The sequence below is a fragment of the Crinia signifera genome, chromosome 19 (genome assembly GCF_055691185.1).
Source record: "Crinia signifera chromosome 19, ASM5569118v1, whole genome shotgun sequence".
In the NCBI taxonomy this organism is placed as follows: domain Eukaryota; kingdom Metazoa; phylum Chordata; class Amphibia; order Anura; family Myobatrachidae; genus Crinia; species Crinia signifera.
This window is the reverse complement of record NC_139226.1, coordinates 137,214,175-137,233,249: the sequence shown is the minus strand read 5'-3', so window position 1 is coordinate 137,233,249 and position 19,075 is coordinate 137,214,175. Positions and strand designations below refer to the sequence as shown.

The window sequence follows — 19,075 nt, the reverse complement described above, 5'->3', positions numbered from 1 at the left end:
CACAGACAGACACAGCTCTGGTCCTATACATACAATGGGGGCAGCTATTCTCTGTGTCATCTCCCCAATAGCCTTCCTCCTGGTCACTCCTGACCCCAGTCACTGGCCCCTATCACACAGACAGACACAGCTCTGGTCCTATACATACAATGGGGGCAGCTATTCTCTGTGTCATCTCCCCAATAGCCTTCCTCCTGGTCACTCCTGACCCCAGTCACTGGCCCCTATCACACAGACAGACGCAGCTCTGGTCCTATACATACAATGGGGGCAGCTATTCTGTGTCATCTCCCCAATAGCCTTCCTCCTGGTCACTCCTGACCCCAGTCACTGGTCCCTATCACACTGACAGACACAGCTCTGGTCCTATACATACAATGGGGGCAGCTATTCTCTGTGTCATCTCCCTAATATCCTACCTCCTGGTCACTCCTGACCCCAGTCACTGGCCCCTATCACAATGACAGACGCAGCTCTGGTCCTATACATACAATGGGGGCAGCTATTCTGTGTCATCTCCCCAATAGCCTTCCTCCTGGTCACTCCTGACCCCAGTCACTGGCCCCTATCACACTGACAGACGCAGCTCTGGTCCTATACATACAATGGGGGCAGCTATTCTCTGTGTCATCTCCCCAATATCCTTCCTCCTGGTCACTCCTGACCCCAGTCACTGGCCCCTATCACACAGACAGACACAGCTCTGGTCCTATACATACAATGGGGGGCAGCTATTCTCTGTGTCATCTCCCCAATAGCCTTCCTCCTGGTCACTCCTGACCCCAGTCACTGGTCCCTATCACACTGACAGACGCAGCTCTGGTCCTATACATACAATGGGGGCAGCTATTCTCTGTGTCATCTCCCCAATATCCTTCCTCCTGGTCACTCCTGACCCCAGTCACTGGCCCCTATCACACAGACAGACACAGCTCTGGTCCTATACATACAATGGGGGCAGCTATTCTCGGTGTCATCTCCCCAATATCCTACCTCCTGGTCACTCCTGACCCCAGTCACTGGCCCCTATCACACTGACAGACGCAGCTCTGGTCCTATACATACAATGGGGGGCAGCTATTCTCTGTGTCATCTCCCCAATATCCTTCCTCCTGGTCACTCCTGACCCCAGTCACTGGCCCCTATCACACTGACAGACGCAGCTCTGGTCCTATACATACAATGGGGGCAGCTATTCTGTGTCATCTCCCCAATAGCCTTCCTCCTGGTCACTCCTGACCCCAGTCATTGGCCCCCATCACACAGACAGACGCAGCTCTGGTCCTATACATACAATGGGGGCAGCTATTCTCTGTGTCATCTCCCCAATATCCTACCTCCTGGTCACTCCTGACCCCAGTCACTGGCCCCTATCACACACAGACAGACACAGCTCTGGTCCTATACATACAATGGGGGCAGCTATTCTCTGTGTCATCTCCCCAATATCCTACCTCCTGGTCACTCCTGACCCCAGTCACTGGCCCCTATCACACTGACAGATGCAGCTCTGGTCCTATACATACAATGGGGGCAGCTATTCTCTGTGTCATCTCCCCAATATACTTCCTCCTGGTCACTCCTGACCCCAGTCACTGGTCCCTATCACACTGACAGACACAGCTGTGGTCCTATACATACAATGGGGGCAGCTATTCTCTGTGTCATCTCCCCAATATCCTACCTCCTGGTCACTCCTGACCCCAGTCACTGGTCCCTATCACACTGACAGATGCAGCTCTGGTCCTATACATACAATGGGGGCAGCTATTCTCTGTGTCATCTCCCCAATATCCTACCTCCTGGTCACTCCTGACCCCAGTCACTGGTCCCTATCACACTGACAGACACAGCTCTGGTCCTATACATACAATGGGGGCAGCTATTCTGTGTGTCATCTCCCTAATATCCTACCTCCTGGTCACTCCTGACCCCAGTCACTGGCCCCTATCACAATGACAGATGCAGCTCTGGTCCTATACATACAATGGGGGCAGCTATTCTGTGTCATCTCCCCAATAGCCTTCCTCCTGGTCACTCCTGACCCCAGTCACTGGCCCCTATCACACTGACAGACGCAGCTCTGGTCCTATACATAGAATGGGGGCAGCTATTCTGTGTCATCTCCCCAATAGCCTTCCTCCTGGTCATTACTGACCCCAGTCACTGGCCCCTATCACATAGACAGACGCAGCTCTAGTCCTATACATACAATGGGGGCAGCTATTCTGTGTGTCATCTCCCCAATAGCCTTCCTTCTGGTCACTCCTGACCCCAGTCATTGGCCCCCATCACACAGACAGACACAGCTCTGGTCCCATACATACAGTACAATGGGGGGGGGGGGGGGGGGGCTTAGCGGCCAGAGTGCTGTAATCACATGCCAGAGCACGCGTACCGGCTGCTTCCATTGTGTATGCAGCTGATCGGTGAATAACAAAACAAACTAAGAACATAAAGCTGAAGTACGCGGTCGTTAGAATGCTAATTAGCCATGGAACAACACTCTGTCTATTAAATAGTTAAGTAGTCTGAATAAAATAATTTTATCTATAACAAATAAGACAACATGTAAGCGACTGCCCCTTTATAAAAATGTCCGACATCCCGCACAGCCGCCGAACACCGGTGTCATTACCTCTGTCAAGTGGCCAATTCTTTTTTTCAGTGTCACCCCCACATAACCTCACAATAACCACAGCAGCACTGCATCATGGGTACACAGTGTTACATCTATGTGGCTTTGTATGTCCAGTGCAGAAGTTACAGGAAGAAAGACGCGATATGATTGGTTGGTGTGGGCATCTTGGGGAACCGCGCACCATATGAAAAGAACAACAAAGGGAGAACGAACCTCGGGAAATGGACATTCTCTTTTTATTGTAGTGGTAATACTGAAAATTACTGACCAATGAAATTAAATAACAAAAATAAAATCTAACAGCAGCATTTTATGTACAATGATAAAGAAAATGATATAACTAATACAATTAGTGCAAAACATAATGAGTGGAATGTTACAGGAGCAGACTGGAGGGGACCGCCTAAGGTACCACGTTATTAATGCCGCATAAAAAGGTTTCTTTTGCTCTAGTTTAAATAAAGATTTATTCCAGTTTTTCCTACCAAGTCTGGCACAAATTATCTTCTTTTTCAAATCTCCCTGGATGGAATAGAAGTATGGCTGACAGCCATGTTGTGAGATAGAGAGTGAAGAAAAGGAACAATCTCATAGTGAGAACAGAGCTCAGAGGGTCTGCCACACAGTCTCTGCTCACTAAATCTTGTGACTGTGGTTGCTAAGGTAGCCATGTAGCATATGAGAAACCAGTCATTAATAGCAGTCTAAAGTAGAAAACAATGGGGTAAAAAGGTCATTATGAAGATAGAATTTCTAGACTGCCGCAGATTAAATAAGACCCCTCATATTCTTATCATGGGATTTCTGCTTTCCAAAGGCTGGCACAGAGATCTGTACAGGGCCAAGGGTCCTCAGGCTCCGGAGTATGGTGAGATGTACCCAAGCTTCTAAAGAGCACAACCAGAGAACTTGCCCATAGCAACCGGAGACTAGCTCTGACTTTATACAAAGTACTAGATAAATAATAGGTAGATGCTGTTGGCGCTATGAACACCATACGGTACGCCTCCTCCAACCATACACCACCGGCAATGCTCCCACTGGAGGTAACCTGCCATTTCACCAGTCCTGGGACAGGAATAATAAATAGATGATACAGCATACATACAGGATGGTCCAACAATACCAGACACCGGAACATACATACAGGATGGTCCAACAATACCAGACACCGGAACATACATACAGGATGGTCCAACAATACCAGACACCGGAACATACATACAGGATGGTCCAACAATACCAGACACCGGAATATACATACAGGATGGTCCAACAATACCAGACACCGGAACATACAATGACAACGCAACACACATACAGGATGGTCCAACAATACCAGACACAGGAACATACAATCACAGCGCAACATACATACAGGATGGTCCAACAATATCAGACACCGGAACATACAATGACAACGCAACACACATACAGAATGGTCCAACAATACCAGACACCGGAACATACAATGACAACGCAACACACATACAGAATGGTCCAACAATACCAGACACCGGAACATACAATGACAACGCAACACACATACAGGATGGTCCAACAATACCAGACACAGGAACATACAATCACAGCGCAACATCCATACAGGATGGTCCAACAATATCAGACACCGGAACATACAATGACAACGCAACACACATACAGGGTGGTTCAACAATACCAGCCACAGGAACATACAATGACAACGCAACACACATACAGAATGGTCCAACAATACCAGACACCGGAACATACAATGACAGCGCAACATACATACAGGGTGGTTCAACAACACCAGCGGAAAGGGATCATTCGTCAGACTGCATTTAGGTCTACAGTCATTAGGTCGACCCCACTAGGTCGACTGGCAGGAAGGTCGACCTGACTTAAGGTCGACATGGGCCAAGGTCGACATGACTTAAGGTCGAATTTGCATAAAGGTCGACATAAGGGAGGTCGACTGGTCATAAGGTCGACATGGGTTTTTCACTGTTTTTTGATCCGAATGTCGACACAGTCGACATGGACACAGTTGGCAATGAGAATCGGACCCTCGCATCGCTCGCGATGCTTCGGGCACGGTGCCTCGCTGCGCTCGGCACACTATTTTATTCTCCCACCACGCCCTAGTGGATGGTAGGGCATGAAATACCGCCTGTCGGCACATGTTGGCTCAAAAAACAGTGAAAAACCCATGTCGACCTTATGACCAGTCGACCTTCCTCATGTCGACCTTTATGCAAATTCGACCTTAAGTCATGTCGACCTTGGCCCATGTCGACCTTAAGTCATGTCGACCTTCCTGCCAGTCGACCTAGTGGGGTCGACCTAATGACTGTAGACCTAAATGCAGTCTGACGAATGACCGCATCCCATACCAGCCACAGGAACATACAATGACAACGCAACACACATACAGGATGGTCCAACAATACCAGACACCGGAACATACAATGACAACACAACATACATACAGGATGGTCCAACAATACCAAACACAGGAACATACAATGACAGCGCAACATACATACAGGGTGGTTCAACAATACCAGCCACAGGAACATACAATGACAACGCAACATACATACAGGATGGTCCAACAATACCAGACCCTGGAACATACAATGACAGCGCAACATACATACAGGATGGTCCAACAATACCAGACACCGGAACATACAATGACAGCGCAACACACATACAGGATGGTCCAACAATACCAGACACCGGAACATACAATGACAGCGCAACACACATACAGGATGGTCCAACAATACCAAACACAGGAACATACAATGACAGCGCAACATACATACAGGGTGGTTCAACAATACCAGCCACAGGAACATACAATGACAACGCAACATACATACAGGATGGTTCAACAATACCAGACACCGGAACATACAATGACAACGCAACATACATACAGGATGGTCCAACAATACCAGACACCGGAACATACAATGACATCGCAACACACATACAGGATGGTCCAACAATACCAGACACCGGAACATACAATGACATCGCAACACACATACAGGATGGTCCAACAATACCAGACACCGGAACATACAATGACAACGCAACACACATACAGGATGGTCCAACAATACCAGACACAGGTACATACAATGACAGTGCAACACACATACAGGATGGTCCAACAATACCAGACACCGGAACATACTATGACATCGCAACACACATACAGGGTGGTTCAACAATACCAGACACCGGTACATACAATTACAACGCAACATACATACAGGATGGTCCAACAATACCAGACACCGGAACATACAATGACAACACAACATACATACAGGATGGTCCAACAATACCAGCCACAGGAACATACAATGACAACGCAACATACATACAGGATGGTCCAACAATACCAGACCCTGGAACATACAATGACAGCGCAACATACATACAGGATGGTCCAACAATACCAGACACAGGAACATACAATGACAGCGCAACACACATACAGAGTGGTCCAACAAAACCAGACACCGGTACATACAAGGACAACGCAACATACATACAGGATGGTTCAACAATACCAGACACCGGAACATACAATGACATCGCAACACACATACAGGATGGTCCAACAATACCAGACACAGGAACATACAATGACATCGCAACACACATACAGGATGGTCCAACAATACCAGACACCGGTACATACAATGACATCGCAACACACATACAGGATGGTCCAACAATACCAGACACCGGTACATACAATGACATCGCAACACACATACAGGGTGGTTCAACAATACCAGACACCGGAACATACAATGACAACGCAACACACATACAGGATGGTCCAAAAATACCAGACACAGGAACATACAATGACAGCGCAACACACATACAGGGTGGTTCAACAATGGATGATCAAACACCAGAAAATATCAGTATAACTTAAGACAACATTTGTTTAAAGAGCCACCTAATCAGAAAAACCATTGTCTAACATTGGAGGTGGGGATAGGTTACACCCTGTCACCTGCCAGGCAGCGGTAAGGTAGAGATAGGATTCCCTGGCGTGTCATTTCAGAGACGTCTGGGCAGGAAGTTCCATGTGTACAGGGAAGACCTTCCCCCATCATCAGGCTCTTGCTGTAGATGCGCAGGAGGAGCAGCATTAGCTTTGGAAGCACGGACGACAGACCCCAGACCAGTCTTTTTAGAAGGAATATAAACATACAAAAAAACCGCACAAATAAAAAATGTGAGTTTCTGGAATTTTTACCAATAGTTTTGATGATGGGAAATGTGAAATTCATGAAGCAACCCCCAAAACAGAACAGAAGACAAAGGTCAAGCACCCAGCGGTACCCGGTCCCCAGAAGTGTCACATACTGTTAGCGTCCTGCTCAGCTGTGTAATAGTCCGTCCCACTGGTAGCTGCAGGGTCACAACCAACAGCGGACGCTGTACAACTCATACATTCCCCTATCAGGCTGTGACACACATCGCACACTAAGGACGGAACAGAAAAACACCACATTGTGTAAATGGCAGCGCAGATGATGGATATCGGCGCCCTGCGCAGCATGACAGCTACTCAGGATGACAGATTTCAGGGACATTTCAGTAAAAAGCTTCTGGTATTGGAAAAATAAATAAATCCTAAATGGATGGAGATTCCTATTCAGTGCCTTATCCATCACGTCTGCAGCCACTGTATAAGGAGAGGGGATTATGGAGAGCTCCGGTCTTCGTCATGGGCAGAAATAGATCACACCCTCTGGTTGCTGTGGTACTACAAGTTGCAGCATGCACAGTACAATTTTATAAGTGGAAACCCTCTAGCGCTTAAACATGAAAGATGGTACTTCCCTTTATTTAGCGTGGATACTTCTTTACAGACAGGTGTATGGGATTGTTCGTCCTTGTGATTCAACTCTCATAGATTTTTATAGTACATGTAAAAAATGGAGAGTACAGACATCAATATTCCACACTATATAATTGATTCTACACCCGTGCGAATGGATGGAGGCTGTGAAGTATTCTTTCTTCCACCCGACAAAGAAGGGGACAGACAGATGTAATCTGTAGGAGTGGTGCGTACCAAAACTCACATAAAAATGTGGCTGGTTCCACACATCAAGGTATCTTTAAATCTTAGGTGCGTACCCAACTCACAATTAGGAAGAATGATATCCTCACATAAAGGTATCTTTTAACCAAACGAAATAAAGAATTCTGTCAAAGGGGTGCGTACCCCAACTCACTGGTGCAAATGTTGTAGTACTCGCATCAAGGTATCTTTTGAGGCCACTCAGTTGATAGATCAGAAAGGTGCTTTAATAACTTCCACATCCAGAAGTGACAATATAAAATAAAATCAAACAGAGTGATCACTGTGACTGCCGTGTACAATAGAACAGTGGTGAAAACTTGGAGTCTACAACCTGGGGGGTCTTCCGGACGATCCAGCCAGGGAGTTGGTCAGTCAGAGTTCCAAGGTCCAGCAGTCATCCAGGGATCACCTTCCTCTCAATACACACAACGCGTTTCGATCCACTCTGGGATCTTTTTCAAGTGTAAAGAGGATCAACTCAGATGGGTTTATATACCCATGAACAGGAAGTGATAGGACTTCCTGTTTCCTGTGGTCCGCATAATCATTACAACGATTTACAATAATAAAAAGCATATAGTACATTCTTTCCTGTTACAGTCTTTAATAACATTAGCCCCAGGTCGATTATCCTATAAGAAATATTAATATAAAAGCACCAGCGTGCAGCAGACGCTGAAAGCCGCGATCCCGGAAGTGTAGTGCGTTCCACCGCACACACTTCCGCGTGTCAGCGTGGCCGGAAATTCGGCTGCCGCTATCCCAGAGCCAGAGACGTCATGACTCTGTTGTATGGATACGCGGCGCCCGCTGATGATGTGTGCGCTCCAGCGCATCACAACTGGGCTGGATATGCGGTTCAAGCCCACCTAGAATGGTAAAGCCGGCCGCGTCATATAGATACGCGGCGCCTGCTATTGATGTGTGCGTTCCACCACATCAGAAATATACGATAAGAAGTGTATGTGTTTATTAAAGCACAAACACTAGTCAAAAAGGTGCGATTAGGCACACAAAGTAAAGAGTAAATAAGTACAAAATATTGATAATTATTTATTAAAAAATTATTAAAAAACTGGAGATAAAAAATAGAGATAAAAAATCCTATTTGGAGAATTGACCATGGGCTGTACATAAAATACATAAAATCACATATAACATTTGATAATAACAAAGTGCGTTAGTGAAATTCATTAGTTCCTTCCAGATAGATGAAATGATATACTAGGGAAAAAAGAAAGGAGTTGAAACACATGCTCTGTCCGCCCATTTTAAAACTTCACATAATTGTTCCCCTACCTACATATCAGGTTTTTATGGGTTAAAAATGGTGAATTCAGATTTAAGAGATAAAGATGTGGCAAGCAAATTAGCAAAGGCGGAGATGGAATATATTTTCAAATTCAATACATTATCTCCAAGCGGCCACAATAGTGACTTTGAATTAAAGTGGTTTTTATGAACAGTTTCCATATTGTTTATGTGTTCATTATATGCATTCTGAGATATGTTTTCTTTTTTCCCTAGTATATCATTTCATCTATCTGGAAGGAACTAATGAATTTCACTAACGCACTTTGTTATTATCAAATGTTATATGTGATTTTATGTATTTTATGTACAGCCCATGGTCAATTCTCCAAATAGGATTTTGTATCTCTATTTTTTATCTCCAGTTTTTTAATAATTTTTTAATAAATAATTATCAATATTTTGTACTTATTTACTCTTTACTTTGTGTGCCTAATCGCACCTTTTTGACTAGTGTTTGTGCTTTAATAAACACATACACTTCTTATCGTATATTTCTGATGTGGTGGAACGCACACATCAATAGCAGGCGCCGCGTATCTATATGACGCGGCCGGCTTTACCATTCTAGGTGGGCTTGAACCGCATATCCAGCCCAGTTGTGATGCGCTGGAGCGCACACATCATCAGCGGGCGCCGCGTATCCATACAACAGAGTCATGACGTCTCTGGCTCTGGGATAGCGGCAGCCGAATTTCCGGCCACGCTGACACGCGGAAGTGTGTGCGGTGGAACGCACTACACTTCCGGGATCGCGGCTTTCAGCGTCTGCTGCACGCTGGTGCTTTTATATTAATATTTCTTATAGGATAATCGACCTGGGGCTAATGTTATTAAAGACTGTAACAGGAAAGAATGTACTATATGCTTTTTATTATTGTAAATCGTTGTAATGATTATGCGGACCACAGGAAACAGGAAGTCCTATCACTTCCTGTTCATGGGTATATAAACCCATCTGAGTTGATCCTCTTTACACTTGAAAAAGATCCCAGAGTGGATCGAAACGCGTTGTGTGTATTGAGAGGAAGGTGATCCCTGGATGACTGCTGGACCTTGGAACTCTGACTGACCAACTCCCTGGCTGGATCGTCCGGAAGACCCCCCAGGTTGTAGACTCCAAGTTTTCACCACTGTTCTATTGTACACGGCAGTCACAGTGATCACTCTGTTTGATTTTATTTTATATTGTCACTTCTGGATGTGGAAGTTATTAAAGCACCTTTCTGATCTATCAACTGAGTGGCCTCAAAAGATACCTTGATGCGAGTACTACAACATTTGCACCAGTGAGTTGGGGTACGCACCCCTTTGACAGAATTCTTTATTTCGTTTGGTTAAAAGATACCTTTATGTGAGGATATCATTCTTCCTAATTGTGAGTTGGGTACGCACCTAAGATTTAAAGATACCTTGATGTGTGGAACCAGCCACATTTTTATGTGAGTTTTGGTACGCACCACTCCTACAGATTACATCTGTCTGTCCCCTTCTTTGTCGGGTGGAAGAAAGAATACTTCACAGCCTCCATCCATTCGCACGGGTGTAGAATCAATTATATAGTGTGGAATATTGATGTCTGTACTCTCCATTTTTTACATGTACTATAAAAATCTATGAGAGTTGAATCACAAGGACGAACAATCCCATACACCTGTCTGTAAAGAAGTATCCACGCTAAATAAAGGGAAGTACCATCTTTCATGTTTAAGCGCTAGAGGGTTTCCACTTATAAAATTGTACTGTGTATCCTTGTTGTGAGGGGTGGTGACTCCTCAAATAAGTGTTTTGAGACCCACAAGCAGCTGCGCCCGAGGGTGATCCAAATTACTTCTTCTTTGTAAAGTTGCAGCATGCCTTTACCACACCAGCAGACCAAAGGGATACTTGAGGATATCCCTACACCAGTGGTAGCCAACTCCAGTCCTCGAGAGCTACCAACAGTGCATGTTTTCCAGCTCACCTCGCAGGTGCACAGGTGCGCTCATTACTGACTGACACATTATAAAAGATCCACAGGTGGAGCTAATTACGTCACTTGTGATTCTGTGAGGAGACCTGGAAAACATGCACTGTTGGTAGCTCTGGAGGACTGGAGTTGGCTACCCCTGACCTTGCCAGTACTTCCCATACACCCGGCCTCTGTGTAATCTTCCACACAACAGTCATTGGTGAAAGAACTAATGAGAACGGCTAATAGGCCTGATGACATGATGGACAACATGGAGCAGACATACCGTATGAATCAGACTGACAGAACAATGGGATGACATTTCCATGTCGTAACGTATCAGTCACAGCAGCACAGAGGACATCTGCAGGGCAAATGTTTGGGCATCTCTGGAATCAGGTACATCCTGAGTATGTGTCAGAAAAAAGTAGGAATCCCCCCTATGGTCCCCCTGACTGGTTGTGGTATACAGCACATGTACGATACACAGCCATTACTGCATACAGCACGCTGTAGTATCTATGGGCTGGTCTGGTGATGTCATACATGATCACATGTAATAATACAGCACATGTATGATACACAGCCATTACTGCATACAGCACGCTGTAGTATCTATGGGCTGGTCTGGTGATGTCATACATGATCACATGTAATAATACAGCACACGTATGATACACAGCCATTACTTCATACAGCACGCTGTAGTGTCTATGGGCTGGTGATGTCATACATGATCACATGTAATAATACAGCACACATATGATACACAGCCATTACTGCATACAGCACGCTGTAGTGTCTATGGGCTGGTCTAGTGATGTCATACATGATCACATGTAATAATACAGCACACGTATGATACACAGCCATTACTGCATACAGCACGATGTAGTGTCTATGGGCTGGTCTGGTGATGTCATACATGATCACATGTAATAATACAGCACACGTATGATACACAGCCATTACTGCATACAGCACGCTGTAGTGTCTATGGGCTGGTCTGGTGATATCATACATGATCACATGTAATAATACAGCACACGTATGATACACAGCCATTACTGCATACAGCACGCTGTAGTGTCTATGGGCTGGTCTGGTGATGTCATACATGATCACATGTAATAATACAGCAAACGTATGATACACAGCCATTACTGCATACAGCACGATGTAGTGTCTATGGGCTGGTCTGGTGATGTCATACATGATCACATGTAATAATACAGCACACGTATGATACACAGCCATTACTGCATACAGCACGCTGTAGTGTCTATGGGCTGGTCTGGTGATATCATACATGATCACATGTAATAATACAGCACACGTATGATACACAGCCATTACTGCATACAGCACGCTGTAGTGTCTATGGGCTGGTCTGGTGATGTCATACATGATCACATGGAATAATACAGCACACGTATGATACACAGTCATTACTGCATACAGCACGCTGTAGTGTCTATGGGCTGGTCTGGTGATGTCATACATGATCACATGTAATACAGCATACATATGATACACAGCCATTACTGCATACAGCACGCTGTAGTGTCTATGGGCTGGTGATGTCATACATGATCACATGTAATAATACAGCACATGTATGATACACAGCCATGACTGCATACAGCACGCTGTAGTGTCTATGGGCTGGTCTGGTGATGTCATACATGATCACATGTAATAATACAGCACACGTATGATACACAGCCATGACTGCATACAGCATGTTGTAGTGTCTATGGGCTGCTCTGGTGATGTCATACATGATCACATGTAATAATACAGCACACGTATGATACACAGCCATTACTGCATACAGCACGCTGTAGTGTCTATGGGCTGGTCTGGTGATGTCATACATGATCATATGTAATACAGCACACGTATGATACACAGCCATTACTGCATACAGCACGCTGTAGTGTCTATGGGCTGGTCTGGTGATGTCATACATGATCACATGTAATAATACAGCACACGTATGATACACAGCCATTACTGCATACAGCATGTTGTAGTGCAGAGGTTCTCAAATTCGGTCCTCAGTTTACATTTTCCAGGTTCACAGGTGCATTCAATACTCATTGACACATTGTAAAAGATCCACAGGTGGAGTGAATTATTTCACCTGGAAAATATGCCCTGTGTGGGGTCCCGCGGACCGAGTTGAGAACCTGTGTTGTTGTGTCTCCCGGGCTGGTCTGGGGATGTCATACATTGCTCACATGTAAACACACCAAGCGTCTCATCCCTCAGTCACTGAAGTGGTTATCGAGCAGCTGGGTCCATATAAAGTGCAGCGGAGGTCATCTACAAAGAGCGCGGGATACCCCACAAAAAGCGCGGGATACCCCACAAAGAGCGCGGGATACCCCACAAAGAGCGGACATGGCAGATGTGCACCTAGGTGAGAGCAGGAGTAAGCGCACCGAGCGCGTCTGCTTAGTCCAATGTCTGAGGGGACATGAAGGCTGCCTACGTTATTACACTGCCCCTAGGGGGCACACAGAATCACTTCTCCAGAGTGCAACCTGGAAACTAAACCAACGCCGCCGTTTACAAAGCGGCATTAACACTGTACAGCGGATGTTCCGCGCGTTGTAAACGACCTCCATATTAGGCAGCCATATTGTATCTCCATGATACTGCTAGAGTTGGTAGTGGCTTCCTCCGCTGTGGGAACATAAGAGGTTTACATTCTGCGTGCAGACCTGGCCTGCCAGCGGCTCCAGCTGTACCAGCCATGTGAGGGGGCGGAATGTGGCATCTGTAGGTGGCAGGGTCCATCTTACACGGGCATAGATGTCATGCTAATAGCAGCTTGCTCCCAGAATGCACAATAGCGGACACATGACCTTAGCGAGTACGAGGATGCAGTATTGGAGGATGGCATGACCGGTCCGGCACTGGGGTCGCCATGAGAACCCGCCTTCAACTCGGCAGAACTCAAGTTTGAAGTCTTTGGAAAGCTCAACCACCCAAATTAGGGCAAATGCGGGGTCATAGTTCATGGAGAGTCCTTAGGGAGGACGGTGGGATCAGGAGGTCATATAGTGCTGTCGCAGTCGCGCTTGTAGAGATTCATGGGTTAAATTATGCCGGGTTATAATGCCAACAATCTGTTACAGAAACAAAATCATCCATTAGTACAGAGCACACAGACTGTGCCACGGGAACATAACCAGCACCCGGCGAAATCATAAAGGGGGCAAACAGAATATATCTGCATGCAGGGAACAGATTGGCCACTTCTGTATTTAACTCTGCAATCATCATGTGAGCCACAGTGAGCATTAGGGCATTGGGATACACATAGGAGTTTGTCTCCCCCTCCTGGCCAACACTTTATACAGCAAGTCTGCAAATTCTCCCACAGCACTGATGATAAACGTATCATGCATTCACAGCGCTACACAGAGAATACACAAACCTTCACAGCAGTCCCTGCACCATAGGAATTGACAGTATAATCTCACTAACACACAGGGCCTGCATGCTATATACTGTATATAGCTGTGCATCAGTGGCATTCCTAGATATCACTGCCCACATGTACTCACCTCTCCCACTGCATTTACCACAGGTAGGTGTCTAAGCCCCATGGTCCTGAACAGGTTAAACACCTGCGAGGCATGCGTGTTAGGCGACACTGTGAATGGACATTGGTTCATGTAAGGAGCGACGTCCTGTGAAAGAGAGGAGACATTACCGCAAAATGTAGTGATGCAGAATCGTGTGACACTACACCCCATCATCACCAGGCTTCCCACACACCCTGCAGCTACTCTGTAATAGGCTGTGAGACTCTACACCCCATCATCACCAGACTTCCCACACACCCTGCAGCTACTCTGTAATAGGCTGTGAGACTCTACACCCCATCATCACCAGACTTCCCACACACCCTGCAGCTACTCTGTAATAGGCTGTGAGACTCTACACCCCATCATCACCAGACTTCCCACAGACCCTGCAGCTACTCTGTAATAGGCTGTGAGACTCTACACCCCATCATCACCAGACTTCCCACACACCCTGCAGCTACTCTGTAATAGGCTGTGAGACTCTACACCCCATCATCACCAGACTTCCCACACACCCTGCAGCTACTCTGTAATAGGCTGTGAGACTCTACACCCCATCATCACCAGACTTCCCACACACCCTGCAGCTACTCTGTAATAGGCTGTGAGACTCTACACCCCATCATCACCAGACTTCCCACAGACCCTGCAGCTACTCTGTAATAGGCTGTGAGACTCTACACCCCATCATCACCAGACTTCCCACACAGCTGCAGCTACTCTGTAATAGGCTGTGAGACTCTACACCCCATCATCACCAGACTTCCCACACACCCTGCAGCTACTCTGTAATAGGCTGTGAGACTCTACACCCCATCATCACCAGACTTCCCACACACCCTGCAGCTACTCTGTAATAGGCTGTGAGACTCTACACCCCATCATCACCAGACTTCCCGCACACCCTGCAGCTACTCTGTAATAGGCTGTGAGACTCTACACCCCATCATCACCAGACTTCCCACACAGCTGCAGCTACTCTGTAATAGGCTGTGAGACTCTACACCCCATCATCACCAGACTTCCCACACACCCTGCAGCTACTCTGCAATAGGCTGTAAGACTCTACACCCCATCATCACCAGACTTCCCGCACACCCTGCAGCTACTCTGTAATAGGCTGTGAGACTCTACACCCCATCATCACCAGACTTCCCACACAGCTGCAGCTACTCTGTAATAGGCTGTGAGACTCTACACCCCATCATCACCAGACTTCCCACACACCCTGCAGCTACTCTGTAATAAGCTGTGAGACTCTACACCCCATCATCACCAGGCTTCCCACACACCCTGCAGCTACTCTGTAATAATCTGTGAGACTCTACACCCCATCATAAGACTCCCCACACCTCCTGCAATTACTCTGTACAATAAGCTGTGAGACTCTACACCCCATCATCAGACTCCCCACACCTCATGCAATTACTCTGTACAATAAGCTGTGAGGCTCCTTACCACAATCATTCGGGGATTGAGGAGCGTCAAGTTAACATCATGAATGTCAGGGTAACGCGGATAATCCTCAGCCATCTCTGCTTGGGTGAGGCGAGGCTGGCTGGCGCTCTTAAGCAAATTACAAAAATACACATGAAATATAAACGATAAACATAAATTGATTAAATATTCTCTATTGAAGATTGAAAATAAGAACAATCCTTGTTAATCTGAGAGCATGAATCCAGGATAACGATCTATTACAGCGGTATATGGAGTACAGAGACACATACAGGGCAGTATTAATACTCTGTACAAACGTATGGCTGAACTTACAGACTGGTTCTCAGAGTAACACACTCCCCGAACTAGTAACGTGACCAGCTGGGAGCGGAGGATGAGACCGTGGAAGGTCAGAGGTCGGAATCGTTCCTCCATAGTCCATTCTTCACTAGGGGACTGGTCAGGGTATAGATTGGGATATGGGGTGTACCTGAAAGTAATGACAGGAAACAGATGACGTACAGTATGACGGTTCATGAGTTGTACAGAATGTGCTGTTTGCTTTACCTGCGCTCTAACATCTGCTGCAGCATGTCCTCTTTCTCGGCTGGTTCCTCTGTGGCCAGGTTCTCATCACACATATTACGGAGCTCGCTGGATGGATAGGACTTCATAGACTGACTGCGCTTCCTCTGCTCGCCTGCCCGGGTTAGGATGCTGGACTTCTGCACAAGAGAAGAACCCAATACTGTAATAAGGTGTCACCCCCAGACTGACCGCCCAGGGTGGACATGGGGCTATCCCTGCTAGCCTGCCCGGGTCAGGATGCTGGACTTCTGCACAAGAGTGGAGAACCCCATACTGTAATAAGGTGTCACCCCCAGACTGACCGCCCAGGGTGGACATGGGGCTTTCCCTGCTCGCCTGCCCGGGTCAGGATGCTGGACTTCTGCACAAGAGGAGAACCCCATACTGTAATAAGGTGTCACCCCCAGACTGACCGCCCAGGGTGGACATGGGGCTATCCCTGCTAGCCTGCCCGGGTCAGGATGCTGGACTTCTGCACAAGAGTGGAGAACCCCATACTGTAATAAGGTGTCGACCCCAGACTGACCGCCCAGGGTGGACATGGGGCTTTCCCTGCTCGCCTGCCCGGGTCAGGATGCTGGACTTCTGCACAAGAGGAGAACCCCATACTGTAATAAGGTGTCACCCCCAGACTGACCGCCCAGGGTGGACATAAGGCCTTCCCTGCTAGCCTGCCCGGGTCAGGATGCTGGACTTCTGCACAAGAGGAGAACCCCATACTGTAATAAGGTGTCACCCCCAGACTGACCGCCCAGGGTGGACATAGGGCTTTCCCTGCTAGCCTGCCCGGGTTAGGATGCTGGACTTCTGCACAAGAGAAGAACCCCATACTGTAATAAGGTGTCACCCCCAGACTGACCGCCCAGGGTGGACATGGGGCTTTCCCTGCTAGCCTGCCCGGGTCAGGATGCTGGACTTCTGCACAAGAGGAGAACCCCATACTGTAATAAGGTGTCACCCCCAGACTGACCGCCCAGGGCGGACATGGGCCCTTCCCTGCTCGCCTGCCCGGGTCAGGATGCTGGACTTCTGCACAAGAGGAGAACCCCATACTGTAATAAGGTGTCACCCCCAGACTGACCGCCCAGGGTGGACATGGGGCTTTCCCTGCTAGCCTGCCCGGGTCAGGATGCTGGACTTCTGCACAAGAGGAGAACCCCATACTGTAATAAGGTGTCACCCCCAGACTGACCGCCCAGGGCGGACATGGGCCCTTCCCTGCTCGCCTGCCCGGGTCAGGATGCTGGACTTCTGCACAAGAGGAGAACCCCATACTGTAATAAGGTGTCACCCCCAGACTGACCGCCCAGGGTGGACATGGGGCTTTCCCTGCTAGCCTGCCCAGGTCAGGATGCTGGACTTCTGCACAAGAGGAGAACCCCATACTGTAATAAGGTGTCACCCCCAGACTGACCGCCCAGGGTGGACATAGGGCTTTCCCTGCTCGCCTGCCCGGGTCTGGATGCTGGACTTCTGCACAAGAGGAGAACCCCATACTGTAATAAGGTGTCACCCCCAGACTGACCGCCCAGGGTGGACATGGGGCTTTCCCTGCTAGCCTGCCCGGGTCAGGATGCTGGACTTCTGCACAAGAGGAGAACCCCACACTCTGTAATAATGTGTCACCCCCAGACTGACATCCCAGGGCGGACTTGGGGCCTTCCCTGCTAGCCTGCCCGGGTCAGGAAGCTGGACTTCTGCACAAGAGGAGAACCCCATACTGTAATAAGGTGTCACCCCCAGACTGACCGCCCAGGGTGGACATGGGGCTTTACCAAATTACGGTAGGAATTAGCGTATTCTGACACGTATTCCTATTATTGTAATTTACTAATGTGAAATAACCTTCGTATTTTGTATTTTATGACCGTAACAAACTGTCGTATTGGTATTTTTTACAAAAGTAGGAATTAAAACACCATCGAAAGAACACGCCTTGAATTTAACATTACTATTTCAAAAACAGAACGTATACTAGCCATATTCTACTAGAAGTAAAAAAATACGCCTCAAAAATATGACTCCATACGGCATCGAAAAATACGACACCTTTGTAAATTAAGCTCCGTAACACGAATGTGTAAATGAAATACTCCACAGATAACAGTCGTATACAAAATAAGAATACGAATGAGACCGTCGTATTCTTAGTAAATTTTGCCCACTATATCTTATAATTGTTAGTGGTAACTCTCCACCCCCCAGACACTGACTTTGAACTTGATGTTGTTGCTAATCAGCTGGTTGCCTTTCATGAACTCCTTTTCATTTCCTCGGTTCTCAGTCACCACTGGGAAGGCGTGATGTGCGGTGGTGCGCAGGATGCTGACCAAGGACTGGATACGGGTGTGAGGGTACACATAGGTCAGATTGGGCTCCATGATGTCACTGGCTCTCAGCCTGCGGTAAGAACAATGTATAAGCAG

At 47.1% G+C, this 19,075-nt stretch overlaps 1 protein-coding gene across 3 annotated transcripts in view; it reads right to left on the bottom strand.

Annotated features, from left to right (window-relative positions):
• Positions 1 to 10,725: 10,725 nt before the first annotated feature.
• CLCN6 (Cl-/H+ antiporter 6) overlaps positions 10,726 to 19,075 on the bottom strand; it is a 32,298-nt gene continuing 23,948 nt past the window's right edge. Inside the window, exons 18-23 of one of the 3 annotated variants that reach the window (XM_083163457.1) lie at positions 18,863 to 19,049; positions 16,629 to 16,786; positions 16,395 to 16,551; positions 16,080 to 16,187; positions 14,598 to 14,723; positions 10,726 to 14,156 (exon numbers count right to left, since the gene is read on the bottom strand). In XM_083163457.1, coding sequence (XP_083019583.1) covers positions 14,076 to 14,156; positions 14,598 to 14,723; positions 16,080 to 16,187; positions 16,395 to 16,551; positions 16,629 to 16,786; positions 18,863 to 19,049 — 817 coding nt within the window. In that variant the 3' untranslated portion in view covers positions 10,726 to 14,075. Of the gene's footprint in view, positions 14,157 to 14,597; positions 14,724 to 16,079; positions 16,188 to 16,394; positions 16,552 to 16,628; positions 16,787 to 17,411; positions 17,457 to 18,020; positions 18,234 to 18,862; positions 19,050 to 19,075 lie in introns of those variants that run through there. The other 2 variants (XM_083163459.1, XM_083163458.1) reach the window with 2 other exon arrangements.